The sequence below is a fragment of the Vidua chalybeata genome, chromosome 1, assembly GCF_026979565.1.
Source record: "Vidua chalybeata isolate OUT-0048 chromosome 1, bVidCha1 merged haplotype, whole genome shotgun sequence".
NCBI lineage: Eukaryota > Metazoa > Chordata > Aves > Passeriformes > Viduidae > Vidua > Vidua chalybeata.
The window spans coordinates 24,912,770-24,932,116 of NC_071530.1; the positions used below are offsets into that span (position 1 = coordinate 24,912,770).

Here is a 19,347-nt window from a genome sequence, read left to right on the forward strand (position 1 = left end):
AAACCTGTGAATTGAGAGACATATATGACACTGTGCTTGCACATGTATCCTGAATTCACTCTTTTCCAGCTAAAGAATATCAGTTCTGCCCATGGGAAATGTTTATTTTCCTTTTAAACTGACCATAGATAATTTGCATTATAAGTCCATTATGAGTTGGATCTGTCTTTGAACCACCATTATAGGGTTTCTGATGAGGAGTATCTTCTGCTTATCTTCAGATCAGATGGGGATACCCACAGGGGATTAAATGGGAAAGCAAAAAGTATGCAACTTGGTCTCTTGAACACAGGTTTTGTTGTAACTGACTCAGATGGAAAATAAGAAAAGAGTAATATCTTAGCTCATAGTCTGGATTTCAGTTCTATAGATCATCATGTTATTCTGTTAGTGGAAACTAACTGTATAATTAGTCAGCCTCATATCATTTATATAACCATTTTGCTAGAGAAACATTCCCTTATTCAGTCCTGATTCAGTTATTTCTCTAGGCCTTCTGAGAGAGAGGCCCAATTTTGTTTCACCAAATACATGACCTTACAACAGTCCAGCCCAACAGCTAGAGATGAACACACACCTTACTGTTATAGCTGGGTTGCCCACATATGACAAACACAGTACTTTTTATAGTACTGTGGACATTTGTTGGGGAAATACAGTGTATTTCCCCAATAGGCCTATATTTTCCTTCCCAATGACTAAAAAGTGGTCTCAAGAAATCCTACAAGATGCTGATTAATATACGTTTTGCCTTTCCATATCTGGGGCTCAGAGAGCAAGACACAAGGAAGTAGAAACTCATTTCAAGTGTGACTGTCAATGAGCTTTTGCAAGACATTTCTGGGAAGCCAAGTCAATAAATAGGTTTATGAAGGCATTTCTGAGAAACTTCTAAGAAATTTCACCTCAGGAGTTCTGTTAACATCAATAGAGATAGATCTGTGAAGCAGCTAAAGAGCTGGCTGGAATTGCAGCCTGTAGAATTTCAGATACCAATTGTGCACATTTGGTAAATTCTTGAAGCTAGAACCCTTAATATTTTCCTGTCTTTCCTGATATATTATCCAGATGTGTACCATGGAATTTCTTCATTTTCTTTACCTCTTTCTGAGACTGTTTTTAATCTTACATAGGAGAATGTGAAATGCTGAAAGTTGCCAGAACCAAGGGTCTTCAACTAAAGTTCAGCCATGACAGACAATGATGTAAAAATCTACTGGCAAGGATGGTCTTTCCTAACTCCATTTGATTTCAGTCCTCAAATGTGAGGAGTGGTGTATTCTGTAAATATTAAATTCTTACCCAATTTAGTCATATTAAGTTGTTGTCTCATTAATACAATTTAAGTAGTTGTAAATTTGATAGCTCTACAATGTGTTGTGCTACAAATACTGGGTTCAATTTTAGTTACTATTCATTAAAGGAAAAATTACAATTAGCCAAGTGGACATGCTTACTCATTAATTCATGTGTACTGCCATGTGCTCTATCAGATGCTTTCTAAAATAGTCCTGATGGCTTCTACTCTTACCTCCCATGGAATATTTTTTCCTATGTGTTTTATTTTTGCCCTTCTTTGGGGTTTTATATCTCTGCTTTATGTGCTGACAGTATTTTAGCTGTGACTCCCAGATTTTTTCCTCTGTAGCTCATCATACATTTCTTTACCACAAGGTTAGAAGTAGGAAAACATGGAAGAATGAGGGATTGGGCAATTTGTTCATTTGTTTTCCTATGCAAGCAAAATTTGTTGTCTCAGAAGCAAAACGGGACTGGGAGGGTGATACCATTTGCCAAAGGAATGAATGCTCAATGTTCTCCTTAGGTAGTGAGAAATAAATTGAGCGTGCAGTTAACACTGGAGAGTGCAGACTGGGAATATCTTTGTAGGGAAGAGTCAGGGATGTCCTCTTCCCCCATGCTGGAGCATCACATACTCTTGGTGTAATCCAGCATTCCAAAGGCAAGACACATACCTTTCAGAAATACTTTATGAAACCACACAGATGAGTCAACCCTAGTTGGGTTGGTTTGGCAGTATCCTGACATGGAATGAATTCCAGGAACAACATGGAAATCACATTGACTCTCCCATGGTTTAGATGGGAGAATTTTAAGCAGTGGTTCACACTGCTTCTCTCAGCTACTGCTGGTTTGTGTTTAGGTGGGAGTCACAAAAACAAAAATAGTATCTCACAGTTATTGATGATCTGACTCAATATGTGCTCAAGCCTATATTGATTTCTGCAATGCACAGAGCTGGCCTTGTATATGAACATTCCTGTACCATTGATTGATAGAGTAGCACCAACCAAGTTTCTCAATATTTCTGTCTTTTTCAGAAAGAGCTTTTATGTTCTTAATGTGTTTTTTCCCTGAACATACAAATAAAAATCTACATTACCCATTCATTATGAGGATTATTTGTACTACTCATCATCTCTGCCCTTGATATTGTTTCTGCTTCATAGTGGTCTGATCTAAGCTTTCTAAGTCAGAATGATCTGAAGAAGTATCTGAAACTTTGCAGCAACATATCTGGTTAGGTGAGGCAAATGAGAACTCACAGTTTGCAGTAGATGGGCTAGTAGATAATAGTCTGAGCTTTATGCACCTTCTTTCAGCAGGGCCTATTAGCATGTGGAAAGCACTGCTCTTCTATCAGATCTCATAGCTTTTGGGTTAGAGCTGATCTGCAGAGACAGAAGTCACAAAGAAAAGAAATAATCAGTGTACCTAAGGGACTTGAGGGTATTGCAAACCATTCCCTTTCTTCTGGAACTGAGGAAGGTTTATTACAGTTGGTTGAGGTATCTGGATCTCAGCCTCAAACATCCATCATTTCAGGAGAGGAGAAGTGGAGGAGGAAGACAGCTAAAGATATTCGTTTCATGCAAATAAACCAAATTGAATGTTACTTTCTGATTTGGAGGACTCTGCATTGGAAAGTAAAGAATTCTGCTTTACTACATCCAACCTAATCATAACAGGAACAAAGAAATTACTGCACTGACTGTCTTTTGATTTATTATGGATTATTTCCTGATCTTCTAATTTCCTCTTTGTCAGCTATGTCTTTTCCAAATGTCTCAAAACGACAGTGAGAAGTACAGATCTGACACTTAGAAGCAACTACATTCAGTGTATCTTTAAAGCAGGAGAGCACATATGAAGGAGCTTTTATTTGAGGAAGCAGTAACCATTTAAGAGTTCTTTCAAGGAGTCAGATCAACTTTTAGCATAATCACAAAAATATTTCAAAAGTATATCACTTTCAATAGCTGCAGCTATTTCTGTCCTTTTCCTAAAATGCTATGCAGTCAGATTTACTTGGTTAGTTCCATCTTTTTACTAAACTGTCAGGTTTTTTTTGTGGGAAAGAGGATTTGTGTTTTCTATTTTAATTTCAAGAAAAGATGTCCATGCTTGGAAAATATTGGTGGATTTGGTACAGGAATCAGCTACTCAGCTGCACCACAAAATGTTTCATTCTCCCCTAGCTTTTTTGTAGTGGCTTCCACACACTGCCATTAAGTTATGTGTTTGACCACTCTTCATTGCTTATCCTGGTGTGGTCTTTCCCTTTTCAACTAAATGGATGGAGTCATAAATGCATATCTTAGAATTAGATGCATTGAGGTAAGTGAAAGGCTATATTTAGTGGCTGATATTGGCCAGAGTTGCCTTATTTTTTTCCTGATCTGGTTTCTTTGTTGTTGTCTGCTCTTTCAAAATCAACATAAATTCCTTCAGATGTGCCTTTTGCTCCAGCAGCCTGCCTTCTAAAGGTGCTGGGTGCCCAAATCCACAAGACTTGTGTGTGGAACAGGCTGAGGTAAAAGCCTGAATGACTAATATCCTCCTTTTCCTCTTGTCCTTGAGTTTCCTCCTCTGTAGAAGCCAGACTAGAGCTCAGTCCCTCTAGAGCTTCTAAAGAAAAGAAATACTACAAGAAGTTTAGGAAAGTCCAGAAAGTATGTTTGGAATACTTTAAAAATGAAGACAATTTTCTCTTGTAGTTATATTGGTGCTTTCCCACAAAAACTTCCTCACCTTGTTAGCATTAAGTTTCAAACAAGGATTCAGCTCTTCAGACACATACAAGAAATGAAAGACCCAGAACTCTCTCTAAGCTTCACAAACTTTCCTAAGTAATATCAATCCAAAAATCCAGCATGTTCAATTTCAGAGCTGACTTACCTAATTCCTCAGTTTCTAGTGAGAGAGGGTACCTGTGATCAGTCTTTAAAGGGCTGTAAATGTCAGAGAAGACATGTGGTTCTGAGCTGACTGCAAATTTTCCCAAAAAAACCACAAACCCCTTCTTTCTTTGGAAGAGAAAGTTTTTTTCCAGCCTGAGTTTCCCTATGACCCTATGATCCTAACCATGAATCAGATTCCTCCTTTTTTTCATAGTAGTTTACTGGTAAATGGGCCTCTGACTGTCTGCCTGTGAAGATACTGAGACAGCTGTCATAGTAGGAATACCTCAGCACCCAGGGTCCCAAATTTGTTGCTGGCTTTTGTAACACATACCCAAATGTTGTCAGTCATACCAAGGGGGGCTTCTTCAGAGATAAAGGTGCTGGTTTTTTTTAATTTCAGTTTTGTTTCCTGCTGTGCATGATTGGTAGGATGATCTCTGTGGAGCTGTGTAAAGCTCTGCTGTGCCTTTTCTTGGGGACATTGTTGCTCTTACATTTGTGCCTGTGTGGTTATCTGCACACTGTAATAATTAACATAGATGCGTAGTTGTGCCATTTCGAATTACAGTTTGGGGGAAATTCTAATCCTAACTATATGACTGACGGAGAAGGAGAGTTTCAGCTACAGCTTGTGATAGAAGGACATACTTACTCTGTTCCTGTTTCAAAACTTCTGTCCTCTGCCATGTTTCTCTTTGGAATGTGGAAATACAGAGCACAGTTTGTGCCATGAAGATGTCAGTAAGCAAGTGCCCACGTCTTGTCTCTTAGGCTTAAGTCTTGGATTCTTCCCTCTTGTCCTTAGCTGATACCAGGTGTGGTTTTTTGCTCCTCCCATTGGAGGCTACACCACTTTTAGCCTTTGTTGCTTAAAAATACCTATCACATGGCCTAAGATTAGTGCCTCAGTACTTGTGGAGAGATTGTGTGTGAGTCAGTAGAAGTTGCACTCACATCTGAAGGCTAAGTGTAGTACTTAGAAAGTATTACACCAAGGTTTTTGGTGTTTTAGGTGAGAGGAGAGACCTGCATGCAGCAGATTTGTAGAGGGGGACAAAGAGGACCACATGTACAAAGGACAGAGCCTCCTGTCTCCTGTCAAAGACATCGGTGGGGGAGGACAGAAAAGGCACTGAAATTGTGAAAATGTATATTCTGGCTCAGGTGCCACAATGTCTTAGCCAGTCCTGAAATCACCCATCTTGCTTTACTGCTGAAATGCCACAGCTGTTAGCGTGGAATCTACTAGCATCTGCAGTTCAAAATGAAGCATGCCATATTTTCCACATAGCCCTTCACCTTTCAGTCCTAAAATCTCAAAAACCTGACTTATTCCCACAGAACTCAAATCATTATGTTTTTCATAAGAAGAGTGGGAGAAGGAAACTTTCTTCCAGACAAGGTCAGAGAGCAAATAAGCATCATTATTTCGACTTAAGGGATGTCACAAAGTTGCATACCTTCCCTGGGGTTTTAACTGTATCTTTACAAATCCTTTGTAACCTGATTTTTCCATAATGACTTGGATCTCTTGCTGCCTTGTACAGAACCCTGAAGAGCGACACACCCATCAAAGCCAATTTGTATAACAAAATAATTGTAGCCATGTCAGTCTGTGAAATGACTGCTATTACAAAAGGTGGGTGTGGTTCCCCTGTTAGTAGTTAACATTCTGAATTATTTGAGGACTGTGTTTATACATACAAAGTCTGCTAGCACAGAATGCTCCTTTGCTTAGAGCAAGGTTTAACAGATAATCTTCCTCATTTGAAACTGAGATTTCAATTATGAACCAAATAATTAGGAAGTGACAACTTTGCTTGTCTTGGATAGAAACTTTCAGGCTGTTCTCACATCTAAGCCTTTTTTGGAGGGGGTAGATGTCATACACTTAAATGATACACTGTCACTACTAGCAATAGCATTGTGCTTTTTGCAAGTGTGAAAATAGAGACTTGCAATGAACCTGTACTTAAAGATGCTGTTTCTCTTAAGTTCCATAGTTTCCTTTCAGACCAAATATAAAGAATATGTTGAATACAATGAACATTCAATTTTTTTTTTTTTTAGTTTCTTTATTTCACTGATAACTGACATTATACCTTTCTGAATTACTGGCATCTAATATGTAATTCAGAGAAAGCCTAACTTTTGACTTTGCCGAGTTAGACATGCAATATTTTTAAACTTTAGCTAGCTAAGGGAAAAAAAAAACTCAGTAAAAAACTATATTTCATAGGAGAAAATTATAGTGATATTGATGGTTTGCCAAAACCTCAAGCAGTGACAAAATCCACAGTGTCCTGAAAGAGATGCTTTTGCAAAACCATTCCTTTGCAGATGGCTTAGATTATTGATACTTACAAACACATGACATTTTTCGTTCAACTCAGAATTTTGAAAATCTCTGTTGATAAAAAAATGCAGATTTGTCACACTATCCCAAAATTGCAGAGAAAAAAAATCACCAAATGCTGCAATTGTTCCTGGGGTTGTTTTATAGTTTAGAAGTTGTTGATTTGGTTACATTTCAACATGACCTAGTGTAAAAAGGAAGGAAGGGAAAAAAGAACCCAATTTTCCTTTGTTGATACAAACATTACATTTAAAATATTTTTTGTATATTTGAAACTCCCATTGCTAAAAGGGTTTTAGGTGAACAAGAAATGCAGGATCAGATGTGAAATCAATAAGTCACTGAGATCCTTCCACTGATTTTTTTTTCCAAAAAGGATGTAAAATACCATGCAATTCCCTAGCTGCACTGCAAATGATGGATAAACAGCCATAGGCATGACTTTTCTGTTTGGGTTATGTAACTGTTCTCAGTGCAAACTACTTGCAATGAAGAGTACATTTGGTCCAAATTCAAGAAAATTATTTCACCTCATGATTTTTGTCTCTGTGGGAGCTCTGTGTGAGGAGTGAAGCCTCTTTTTGTGTTACCTGGCACAAAATATAAACCAGTTACTCTTCTAAATTGCTGTAAAAGGCCCCAGAAACCAAGGAATCCATCATTACATCCCAGGATACAACTGTCCACTGCTTTAAGTCTAAAATCAACAGTTTTCTGCCCTCTGCTCCCATGGCTGAATGACTGAATGACTGACTGAATGACTGACTTCCTTAAAAAGAACTTTTGTATATGGACAACATTGATTTAATGATGATTAACACTCCTGGCTTCCCACAAAGGGAAAGCAGAAGCACGTGCCATGTGGCTGAGATACTGATATTATCCTTGGAAAATGTTTCCCATGGGGCAAAGAGAAAGAAAAGTTAAAGTGTATTTATTTTAGCATAAAATGACAAGCAAATGTCCCAAATACAAGAAGCAATATGCTTTTAACCATTTGTCATATTGGAGAGATCAGAGTGTTTTCATTATCTCTACAACAAAATGTGCCAGAGTGCATTAGGACCTCTGATTAATTCATTTGATTGCTCTTATAACACTGTTCAGTAGTTAAGAAAAATATCAATCCCACTTCAGTTCCACATTGTTCATGAACATATACTAAATCACCAGTCATTTTCATTTCATGGAGAGAAAAACATGCTTAACATTTGCTATCTCATGTTTACATCTCTTAGTCTATTAAATAAATGTATTAAGCCAGATTTGGACTGGAGTTGTGCAGAACTACTGACATGAGTTTTCTGGGATAAATCCATTCTTCCTGGCAGGATAAAGATGCATCATGAAATGTCCCATCACTGGTGCGAGTGAATGACCCAGGGATGCTGGTTTTTGGGCAAGAGGTGGTCCTCTGATACTCCAGAGTCAGCAACTGTACATGGTGTAACTATGCTGATTTAGTGTTCCTAAGGCTTTCACCCTGAGACTGGAAAACACTTATCTCAATCCTTCCTCCTCTACAAGATTACTTACGGAAAAAAAATTGCAGAAACCAAGCAGCATAGCCTTGCAGGTGACGAAAGCAGGATGTGAAATTTCAGAAAACTAAGGTTTGTTTAGAGAAAGGGGAATTAAAAATTGTCTATAATGGGTTTCATTTATTCCTCTGTGATCTTAGCTGCTTCCTAATGCTCTATGGGTGCAGAATCAGGCTACTGATACTAGAATCTCTACAGTAATTTACTGTAGGAGAAATGAACAGTATGAAAACAACTGATGTTTCCACCCTCATTCTTAAATACAGACTTGCCTGTGTTATCTTCAGTGTTTCCACTAGATAGCTGTTTATTTGTGCCTCTCAGTCTCTCAATCTCACATCTATGTGCAATGTTAAATTAATTTTCAATTACTTCTAATTATTTCCAATTACATAGTGACACTGCCTATAAAAGGTACATCAGTGAAAGTGATGGATTTGGGCAAATATAAAAGTCTGTTATTCTTCATATGACTAACATAATCTACCTGGACTCATGCAGAGCATTTCACCTTGTGTTGCACAATATCCTTGTCTTTGAACTGGAGAGACATGGGTTTGATGGATGGAACACTCAGGGAATAAGGATGGTTGCACTGAAAGAGTTGTGGTCAATGGCTCAATGTCCAAGGGGTGACCAGTGACAAATGGTGTCCCCAGGTGTCAGGGTTGGGACCAGCACTGTTTAACATCTTTGTCAGACACATGGACAGTGGGATTGAAGTACCCTCAGCATGTTCACTGACCACACCCAGCTGTGTGGTTCAGCTGACACACTGGAGGGAAGGGATGCCATCCAGAGGGACTTCCATGGGCTTGAGAGGTGGGTTGTGTGAGTCTCATGAAGTTCAACAAGGCCAAGTACAACGTCCTAAGAACAAATACAGGCTAGACTGAGAAGGGATTGAGAGCAGCCCTGAGGGGAAGGACTTGGGGATGTTGGTTGATGAGAAACTCAACATGAGCTGGCAATGGAGTCTCCATCCATGGCAACAGTCAAAACCCAGCCACACACAGCCATCAACAATCTGCTCCAGCTGATCCTGCTCTGACCTAGGGGTTGGACTGGACAATTTCTAGATGTGCCTCCCAACACTGGCAATTCAGTGAGTCTGTCTCTGACACTTCATACTTGTTTTCCCTTCCCTGTCTGATATTGATGTGGAAGTCTGCTGAGTTGAGACTGTCTCTAAGTCTGTGGAGTCCTCCCAGGACCATCTGAACATCAGGATGTCCTTCTTTACTCACAGAATGAAGGTCATTTGCTTTCAGAAGGCCTGAATTTAAAAATTGCTTGTTTAGGAAAACACTTACCAATTTGCTTGGCTGTAAGCAGGCTTTTGAGTCATTAAAATAATGGAGATCTTAGAAGAATTAATTACAATTAAGTTCATGGACTTCTGAGAAGAGATGGACTTAAGCAAATTCTTTCCTCATCTGGGGCTTTAAAGTATTCTTAGTTCAATATATTTGATCTTCTGACTGTGCCTTGGTTCTAATGGCCTTTGCATTTCTTGTAGGAGTTTGGAGTCAGTGCTACACTTGAGAATTATCTGTGACTCTCTTACTAGCAGCCGTGACTACTACACACAACTTCACAGGCTGAGTTGTAGATAATTGTTCTCGCAGCATCTGTACTTGTTTCTAATTCATCTGTGGCTTCACTTAGTTTGGTTGATCAGACACATTGGTTTGAGGAACTGCTGCCATAGAAACCACAAAACCATCCCCAGAGCATGAGAATAACTTATGTTTCTATTCCTGTTCTTCAGATCTGGAATTTGCTACCTCTGTGGGCTCTCTAAAGTCTGACTCTGGGATTTCCAGGACTTGCTGTCAAGTGATTATCTGTTGTGCTTACACTGTGAGGAGAAGAGTCCAGGACACCAAAATCCCAGCCTAAGCTCAGTCTCTGGGGGATCTCTTCTACTTCTGCATAGTGTTAGATGGGAACACCTCTAGAAAGAGACTCTTAAGCCTCACTCCTGACACCTGGTCCTGGTTCCAGCAGGAAGGACATTCTGCCTGGACAAGTGTGCAGCATTAAGAAGCTTAAGTCTTGAGGCAAATGGCTGGGGCACTTTATGAGCATGGGGCTGACTGCCAAGGTTACACCCATGTTCTATATTGGATAATATCAGAGAGATAATATACAGAAGTAATTCAGGAAGAGTGACCAAAATTCCTGGATTTGTCCTTCACGGCCAGGTTCCCCAGGTAATTGCTATACAGAAGTGGCTTCACCTTCAGAGATGCTTTAGGAGTTGGCTAACTGCAACACTTACAGAAGGCTTTGGTTTGCATGATGCTTTGAGTATGTGCCTCTCTAGATCTGATTTCATTTGCAGTGCTTAGAATAAGATGCTTATTTGGCATTTCTAACCATTGTGCCCAAGTGAATTTTTCAGGTAATGCTATTATTTGCTCAGTTCTAGAGGCCTTCATCAGACTGAGATGCTTTAGTAGGGATTTTGTTGCAAACCCATCATAATAAAGTAGTCTCTGTGCGACACAACTTGCAGCTATCGTTAGTGGTGGCAGGCAGTGACGCCATGACCCTACATGTATAGCAGCTCTGGTCCAGAAGCCTTTGGCTAATGCTGAGCTGAAACCAGTGAGCCCTGCTGCATGCAAGCTGCATGCCAGACTGCCATGCTCAAGCTGACACTTACCATCTGCTCCAAATTGTGGCCAGCCTGTGGAATGAGCGGGCAGAAGGTCTCTGTGCTCCACCCAGAGACACAGATCCTCGGCTCCAGGTCTGAAATGATGGTGTAGACCCATCACTTCAAGCTTGTCAGTAATTCAATCAAAACTATTAAGAGTGCTCATGAATAACTGTAGAGTATCATGACCTAAGTAAAATAGACAAACCAAGTGCTTGCTTTTCCAACATGCAAGCAGACTGACATTAATTGTTTGACCCTGAGATCTGATAAGCAGCCAGGTCCTAATCAGAGAAAACAAACATATTTGGGTACTTAGCATCTAAGAAGTTGGGTGGAAAGAAAACTTTATTTTGATGTGCTGTTGTTATGAAATTACTCCTTATTTCTCCAGGCTTTAATGATCTCATCATCAGTCTAACAAAGACAGTATGATGCTCAGCAAAGACTGTATTCTCAGGCTTGCATGTGTGTGCAGTAATTCAGGGTCACTGAATTGACTCCTTGTTTCAGTCATGGATAAAGGCACGCAGGATCTCCCTGTATTAAATTTGAGAAGTATCAGGATTATCTGTATTTGCAATACAGCAAGAAGTTTTGGTGTTTTTCCGAGTCACCATGACCCTGCTAAATGAATAATAACAGCAAATGCACTTTGCAGAAGGGCTGAAGTATAGATTCCTGTTTGCAAAGGCAGCTTGTGAACTTTTCTCCTGATTATTTTTCTCTTGTAGTTACATGGGCTGAACCTGCAGTTACAGAGATGAAAGCAGAAAGCTCCATCTTTCTGCTCTATTTAAAATGAAGTCATAAGGCTGGATATTGCCTTCCTGCAGACTTGGGCAGAGTACTCTGATTCTACTGCAATAATCAGATGTCAGCACTGAGGTTAGATGCCAGAGTTACCTACCCTGTAAACTCAGCTAAGAAAGGCTGCATTTCCTGACATACTCTTTTCCTTATTTTTAAGGACTTAGTACTTTTTCAATAAAAATAAATTTAATTTGTGGCTACATTTCAGCTCCATTGGTTTGATGGTATAAGTGGAGCAATACCAGCTTTGGATTTAGAGCAGTCGTGTGGCTGAATCTCTCTCTACAGCTTTCATGTGGTCTGGTGAGACATTCTTAGAATCCCCAAACATTTTTGAAGATCCTAAACTGGAGACATTCACAATTCTTCCCTCCCTTTCTACCATTAATCCTTCATGTTTTAACAAGCACTGAAGTTAATACAGCCTACACTCTTTCCTGTCACATTGGGCCCCCTCCCTCCTTTCTTTCTCTTGAATAAAGCAATCTGTTCTTTCCCGTCTATACTCTTGTAAATCAAAGGGGTAGATGTCGACACTCACCATAACCAAGTATAAACTTCCTTTTTTTAATTAAACAGAGTTCTGACATTTGGTTTTAAGAAGTGTTTGTTTGGTTTTATTTTTTTTTTAATATGTGAAGGATGTCAACTGCTTTTATTTTATTTTTAGTAGAGACGAACTTGTATGGTACCGCAAATAATCTCCAGCACAAAATCTTTCAGATGTTGTTTCATAGTTTAATAGGAAGACAATTGGAGAGGAGCAGAAGTCTTGGAATTTGAAGCTTTTAGACTTAAGAGATTATCTCTTTGGTACAGGTTTTTGTGCACATAAATGATGTTTTAACTTCCTTTTCAAATTTAATTTCAAAACCAGCTGTAATTCTGTTGCTATTCTCTCTGCTGTTTTCTTATTACTACTAATTATACTTAGACAGTTATATGAAATAAAGAAATATCCAAACTCACAATAACAGGAACTAAAAATAAACAGGACTCTTGGAAGGAACACAGTCTCTATTTCAGCGTACAATACCAGGTATCTCGGTAGCAAGAGCAAAGTCACCCTAAAGTTGCCTCTTTCAAGATATCTCACACCTTTTGTGGTGCAAAATCAGAGAAAAGTTCCTAAACCAGAGAAAGTGTTCAGATCTCATACTGCTACTTTCCTTGATTATTCTCAGTCCATGTCCAGCCATGAAAAAAGGGTTTTATTTAATAATTCAGTTGTTGTTTTATTTCTAGATAATGGTTTTAATCCTCATTTGCAGTTGAAGTATATCATCCCTATGATGTAGGGGGCCAGATATATGTGTGTATAGCAATGCAAGAATGAAAAAGTCTCCTGACTGCCTGGTCAGAAGAAGGTTGGGCAGCTCTCAGGGGGACTGTGAAAGCTTAGAAACTGTAAATGCTGCTCTTAATGAGCAGGACTGAGAACAAATGGTTATGAGTAAGTTGCATGTGTACTTCTGGCCTTCCTCTTTATTTATTTATTCCTCAGGAGCACAGACATGTGATCAGTGGTTCAGTCCCTGTTCTTCAGCTCCTATGGATGAAGAACTATGAGTATGGCACCTTTTCATGGTTTTAGTTAAGGAGCAGTACCACCGCTTTGTCCTTCTACTTTCAGTCTCTCAAGCACAGAAAAGGATCTGCCACTTCAGCAAGAATCCCAGCTGTGTCCTGGGGTGAATCAGGCACAGAATCACCAGCCAGGCAAGGGAGGGGATTGTCTGCTCTGCTCTGGGGTGGCCTCACCTTGAATAATGTGTGCACATTTGGGGTGTCACAATATAAAAAGGACATTAAACTATTAAGAGTTGTCCAAAGGAGGACCACGAGAATGCTGAAGGGCTCTGAGGGGAAGCCATATGAGGAGCAGCTGAGGTCACTTGGTCTGTTCAGCCTGGAGACTGAGGGGAGAATTCATTGCAGTTACAACTTCCTCATAAGGGGTAGAGGAGGAACAGATACTGATCTCTTCTCTGTGATAACGAGTGACAGGACTCAAGGAAACGGCATGAAGCTGTGTCAGGAGGGATTTATGTTGGTTATCAGGAGGAGGTTTTTCACTCAGAAGGTGGTTGAGCACTGGAACAAGCTTTCCCAGGAAAGTGTTACAGCACCAAGCCTGACAGAGTCCAAGAAGTGTTTGGACAAGGCTCTCAGCATATGGTGATTCTTAATGGGTCGTGTGCAGGAGGTGGACTTGATGATCCTGATGGGTCCCTTCCAACTCAGCATATTCTATGGCTCTGTGAACTCAGCTGCAGTTGATTTCATTGCCTGCAGTGTCAGAGTGACCCACAGCAGCATGCCACTGATGGTAGTGCTCTTTCGCATGCATGTGCTCAGCTAGAAAATTCACCCAGGAGCTTCCTGAGAACCTGCTGCAATATAACCTGGTCTTCTGGAGCATAGAAATCCCTGTGAACTCCTCGGATTGCTTCTTCCCACTGACAAAGTATTGTTTTGAGATACATCTGGTGTCAGGCGTAGGCATATGGCACCAGTACGGCAGTGCTGGCTCTGGGGGTGGTTTCCTGCAGAAGAGGTCTGGCTGAAGGCAGTAGTTACTGCCTATTGAGAGTTATTATATTTAGCACCCAGGTCTTTGTGAACTTGTTTGACTGGTGGCTGGGCAGAGTGCCATCTGAGCATAAGACATGAGCAGAGACAGCCGAGTCTCCAGGGCCATACACACATCACATGTGGGTACTGAGGTCAGGCTTCTCAGTAGGGAGAAGCTAAATGACTGTCTGTCCCAAGCACGTGTACCTGTGGTTGACGGGATATGCCATCATTAATCCAAATCTGGGCTGTATTAAACTTCTAAAATAAAAAACAGCTTTGCCAGCCACTTGAAGAGGGCTGGAGGCCTGTTTGGATCTATGCATTAGTGGGGAGGGAGAGAAGGAGCAGGGAGGCAGAGCAGGACTGATGAGCAAAAGGTTATGATATGGAGCCATGCTCCACAGTACTCCTCCCCACAGGTTGAAATGACCTGACCCCCCACCAAGGCAGGGGGCAAAGAGTGCTGCTTTCCTCCCCGCAACTGCAGACCTCTCCAAGGGCTGGGCAACACCTCTGTTTGTGAGGCCCAGCCCTCTCTTTGCTGTAACAAGAACATGGACATCTCATATTTTGTTTCTTAATTATGTTTTCAGCACGGTTCTTGCAGCAGCTAGAAGCAGAAGCTTTAGCATTTGAGAAGCAGGATTGCCTGTTTGCCAGGCAAAATCCCCAGGTTTAGCAGCCTGAGCTCTCTCTTATGCTTGGGCAGTGCTCCCACATGGAACTAACTCAGATTTCCCCCTCCGGCGCTTGGAGATCTGCTCGCCTCCACAGAGAGGCAGAACATGCACAAGGGATGAGGCAGCAGCACCAGTATTGTTTGTCCCACTAAGAGTACAACATCTGGGTAGAAGATCACTAAAGCCAGAAGCACCAGAAATACTTTAGTAAGGCCGCTGAGAAAGCTAAGGAGAGACAGAAACAGCAAAATCCAGTAGGCTGTTTTTGCACAGAGGGAGAAAACACCTGAGCATTAGGCTGAAGTAAATACTGAAATGATTCACTGCACAGTGCCATTGAGAGGAATGCAGATGACCAGACACTGCAATTTTGCCTGTCTCTTGTGGGTCCCAACAGTTGCTCAGACAGATGCTTTGTGGCACCCATAAAAAGATAATGCTGGGAATCTCCTTAAAGGCTGCTTTTCTGCTGTGAACACTAAATTCCATGTGGAATTGCTTCTAACATGATTCCTCCTACATTTATTTATGTGCTGTTGCCATATCCCATGAAACTAGCTGGTTCTGTCCTCTGCAATAGGTAACTAAGCACCTACAATATAAAATATCCCTAACTGAAAAACTGCAAAGCTTTACCATTGCTATTGGAAAGTGCCATGAGATTATCCTGGAAGGGTGTGGCAGAAGTGCAACCAAGGATATGCTGTTACTTTAAAAACCTGACCATGTGCTTGTTCCTCCCCCTTTGAAGTCAGTGGCAAAGCTGTTTCAGAGGAGCAAGACTACTTGAACAGGCAAACAAGAAGCAGCCTGGGGGCAGAAGAGGCTTACAGGGAATGGTTTCTGCTGCTGTCCTTGAGCACAGAGCTGTTCAGACAGACTGGAGACCTGTCAGCCACTCTCTCCCATTAGGACTAAGAAATGAATGCTTTTCAAGTTCTTAAATGAATGGGCTTAATCTTACAGCCCTTACTCATCTGAGTACTGCCATTAATTTTAAGAAAATAATCACTGTATTAAGTGCTGTGGAATTGAGTCCTTAAATTGTTAAATTCTAATATTTGACATATTTTTTTTATTGGATAGAAAAATAATACTGACGTAATTAAAAGGATGTGAACATTTCACCTTTTGAAGACTGCAAGCTGCTTTGGAGTGAGATGTAAAACTAGAAGCAGTGCAGAGAGCTCAAGCCCGTGTCATGTCTGTAGGTTATTTTTGAACTTTATGAAAAACACACTTTAGCAGTTTATATCCTGACCATTCAACTGTATTCTGGCATTCTAAATGCAAAAACATGCTAACCATGAAAGCAGAACTTTTAAAAATACACTGTCCACTTGGCTTCTTTGCCCTGCCTCAGAGTCTCCTAAGTTTGTTTGGGACAAACTTGGGAACTTTGTTGTGGAATGACTGTTTGAATTGGGGTTTCTTAAAATACATGTGGAGCCTTGTAGCTGCTGTGGGGTGTACCCAGTGGTGGAACTGTACTATTTTAAAATCATCTGACTATTTCACTTCATGTAAGAATATCTGTCAGCTTAGTTATAAGGAATGATAGAGGTTGATTAAAACAACTCATGAAGCCATTAAACAAAGAGATAAAATGTAGAACATGTGCTGTAGGGTACTTTTAATTATAATGTGGGGGGGATCTGTGGAAACTGGATGGCAGCTGCAGTGTAGCTGCATTTTAAAACCCTCTTAACAGTACCGACATCCTGTTCCTTAGGGGTGGAATTTCTTTTCTGTAAAGCTAGGTCCTTTGGAAATGGTGTTTGGAAGCTACCTCTCATTGCTATGACTGACCATAATGGAATTGCTGTGCTCAAGCCTTTTGATACAGACTAAAATGGGCATTTATGTACACTAATCATCTAGTCATTAGGTGCTAGACTATATAACAAAACAGAAATGTATGCAGAAGCATTAGTCAAGAGGGGAAAGTATAAAGATGTCACGTGAACGGCCAGGAGGATCCAGAGAGAGTGGGGAAGAAAAAAAGTAATGGCAGTTTTTTTCATTGTCTCGATTATCTTATTAGGTCAAAAAAACCCAGCAATAAATATACTGCTGTATGCTGTAAGTATGTCTATTAAGTTCACTTAGCATATAATCTGGCTTTAAACATTTGATATCAGGCAGCCACATGAATTCAGTAAAAACTGTTTAAACTTCCCATTTTACTTTGTTCTTAATAACCTAGTTATAGGCATCAAGAGTTAGCATAATTAATTCTAGCCCTATCAGAAGGGGTTTCAAGTCTCTCATGAGTTCAAATCAGTCTCTAGCCACTAGAAATCCTCATGAGGAGCAGCAGGAAAAGGAGGCAGCACATCTGCCCATGTCAAAGGTTTTACAACCCCATCCACTTCTCCCAGAGACAGGGCCATTACCTAGGTAGACACTGGGTCTAGTTCAGCTTGGCAGTCCCAGTGTTCCTAATTCAACAAAGTTTACTTAAATGTCTGCCATGCTTTTTATGCAAATGAAATATAGTAATTTAGTTAACCCTTTGTCATTGGGTAAATTGTGTTCCCAGACAGGAATGCCAACACTTCAAAATATCCAGTCATTAAAATATATAAAAAAATATTTTCATAAAATAAAGACATATCATCCAGGACCAATTATATAAAAATGGGAAGTAATTATTTAAGAAGAGCATGGAAGACTTGAAGGAGTTACTGCTTCTTGCTCTTGGCTGTAGCTTGTAGGCACATGAAGGTCTGGGGACTGTTCCCTTGAGGACTTTAGCTGTTGTGTTATTTTAAGGACATTGAAAAGTGGTAGTTGGGATAGATAACAATCTCCATACTGGCTTGTGGGGCGCTCTACCAAGTAGCCAGGGTACCCATCACACCTGTCTGACTCCTATGCATCCCCAGCTAAAGAAAATATACAAAGATAATTCAGCTGTCATTAGGATGAGAAAGAAACTCAGTTCTGCTTAAACAGTGTAAAGTGTGGTTCCCTTTGTTCTTAGACCTTGGTAGCAGAGAAATCAGTCATTGATCCAACAATGAGACACAGCTTGTCAGCTGACGCTCTCAAGACAGCACACCTTGAGGTGAACTTTGGAGGCTTTTTTTCACAGACTTGAAAGCTGCCTGAGTTAAAAGTTAGAGGAGAAACAGGGGAAGAGCTCTCCCTGATGGGATGTCATGGGCCAGGACGCCATTCTCTGTTTGGCTGGAACTGGTTGGTTGAAGTTCTCACTTCTGGAAAAGAAATTAAGCACTTTACCATCACTGTCATGGAAAGGTTATCTCAGGTTTTTAGCATCATGCTCAGACTCATCTTGTATTTTTCCTGGGACCAATGGGACAACACATTTTAGGGTCAAAGTTAGTTCTCTGCATGTCTCCTGTTGCTTTAGTAGAATTACTAGTGTGCAAGGAGTATGAATAAACTTCATACAGTGATTCCTAAAATACAAAATGCTAGTTACAGTGTGCTTCCCTAGGGAGACAACTGAAGATGGCTGACCATGTAATCCCTCTCTTCTCTACCTCTTTTCCTCCAGTCCTCCGTGATGTCAGTCTGTTTTGCCCGCTTTCACCCAAACCTGGTCGTTGGTGGAACATACTCTGGCCAGATTGTCCTGTGGGATAATCGCAGTCACAGGCGCACTCCAGTTCAGAGAACTCCCCTATCTGCTGCTGCTCACACGGTAAGGATAAAAATCACCTCCTCTTCCCTTAGAGGAGATGGTCAGCAGGGAAAGGCAGCTGCCTAGTTGTGTCTACACTGCTAGTTGCCACACAGATGAAAACAGAAGTGTGGCCCCTGAAGGGAAAAAAGTAGATCTAAGATCTAAGACATCTAACAACCACCTCTTGTAAGTGCTTAATCATCACATGTTGTACAACCAAGTCAGGACGTTATTCTCCTTTCCAAGAAAGAAGGCAGGATTGAGTACAACACTTGAGTGAGGCACCCATGTACCAGCACAGTGGCACTGTAAGTCTTGTCCCCATTGTCTGTAAAGAGAGCCAGACCACTGTGGAGGCTGTATGCCTCTCAGTCTGACGTGGCAGGCAATTTGAGTCATTATTGTTGTCTTGGTGTACACAAACTTCTCCTTTGAATCAGATTAGGCACCTGTGAGGGTCTCATAGTGGATTCCTTATAAGTAGACACTGGTGCCCTCAGAAAAAGTGGGGCAATTTGCTTCTGTTTTCTAAAAGAGCAACACATAAATCCCTGCCATGGTCTTCTGCTCCAGACAGGGCCACAGGGCCGAGTTTGCACACTGAGGGAGAGTTTGTTTCAATAGAATGATGCAGGAGAGCATTTTGCTAACACACACAGGTACTTACAGATAATTATTGATGGTGGCAATGGGCTCTAGTGATGTCTGGGAGAGAAATGGGCAGAGCAGTAACACAAAATGCCTGAGAAAGAAGAGACTTCGTCTGTGATACATGGATGATGTCTGTGACAGGAGAGTCTCTTACACTGCAAAATACTCATATTGTGCTAGAGGAAGAGACAAGCCTGGGTTGCC

At 40.7% G+C, this 19,347-nt stretch overlaps 1 protein-coding gene across 10 annotated transcripts in view; it reads left to right on the forward strand.

The window, feature by feature from the left end:
- Positions 1 to 19,347, forward strand: part of DYNC1I1 (dynein cytoplasmic 1 intermediate chain 1) — a 186,022-nt gene that overhangs the window by 119,313 nt on the left and 47,362 nt on the right. For all 10 annotated transcript variants that reach the window (XM_053946048.1, XM_053946031.1, XM_053946057.1 and 7 more), the window contains one exon: positions 18,364 to 18,510. In XM_053946048.1, the coding sequence (XP_053802023.1) occupies positions 18,364 to 18,510 (147 nt within the window). The remainder of the gene's footprint in view (positions 1 to 18,363; positions 18,511 to 19,347) is intronic.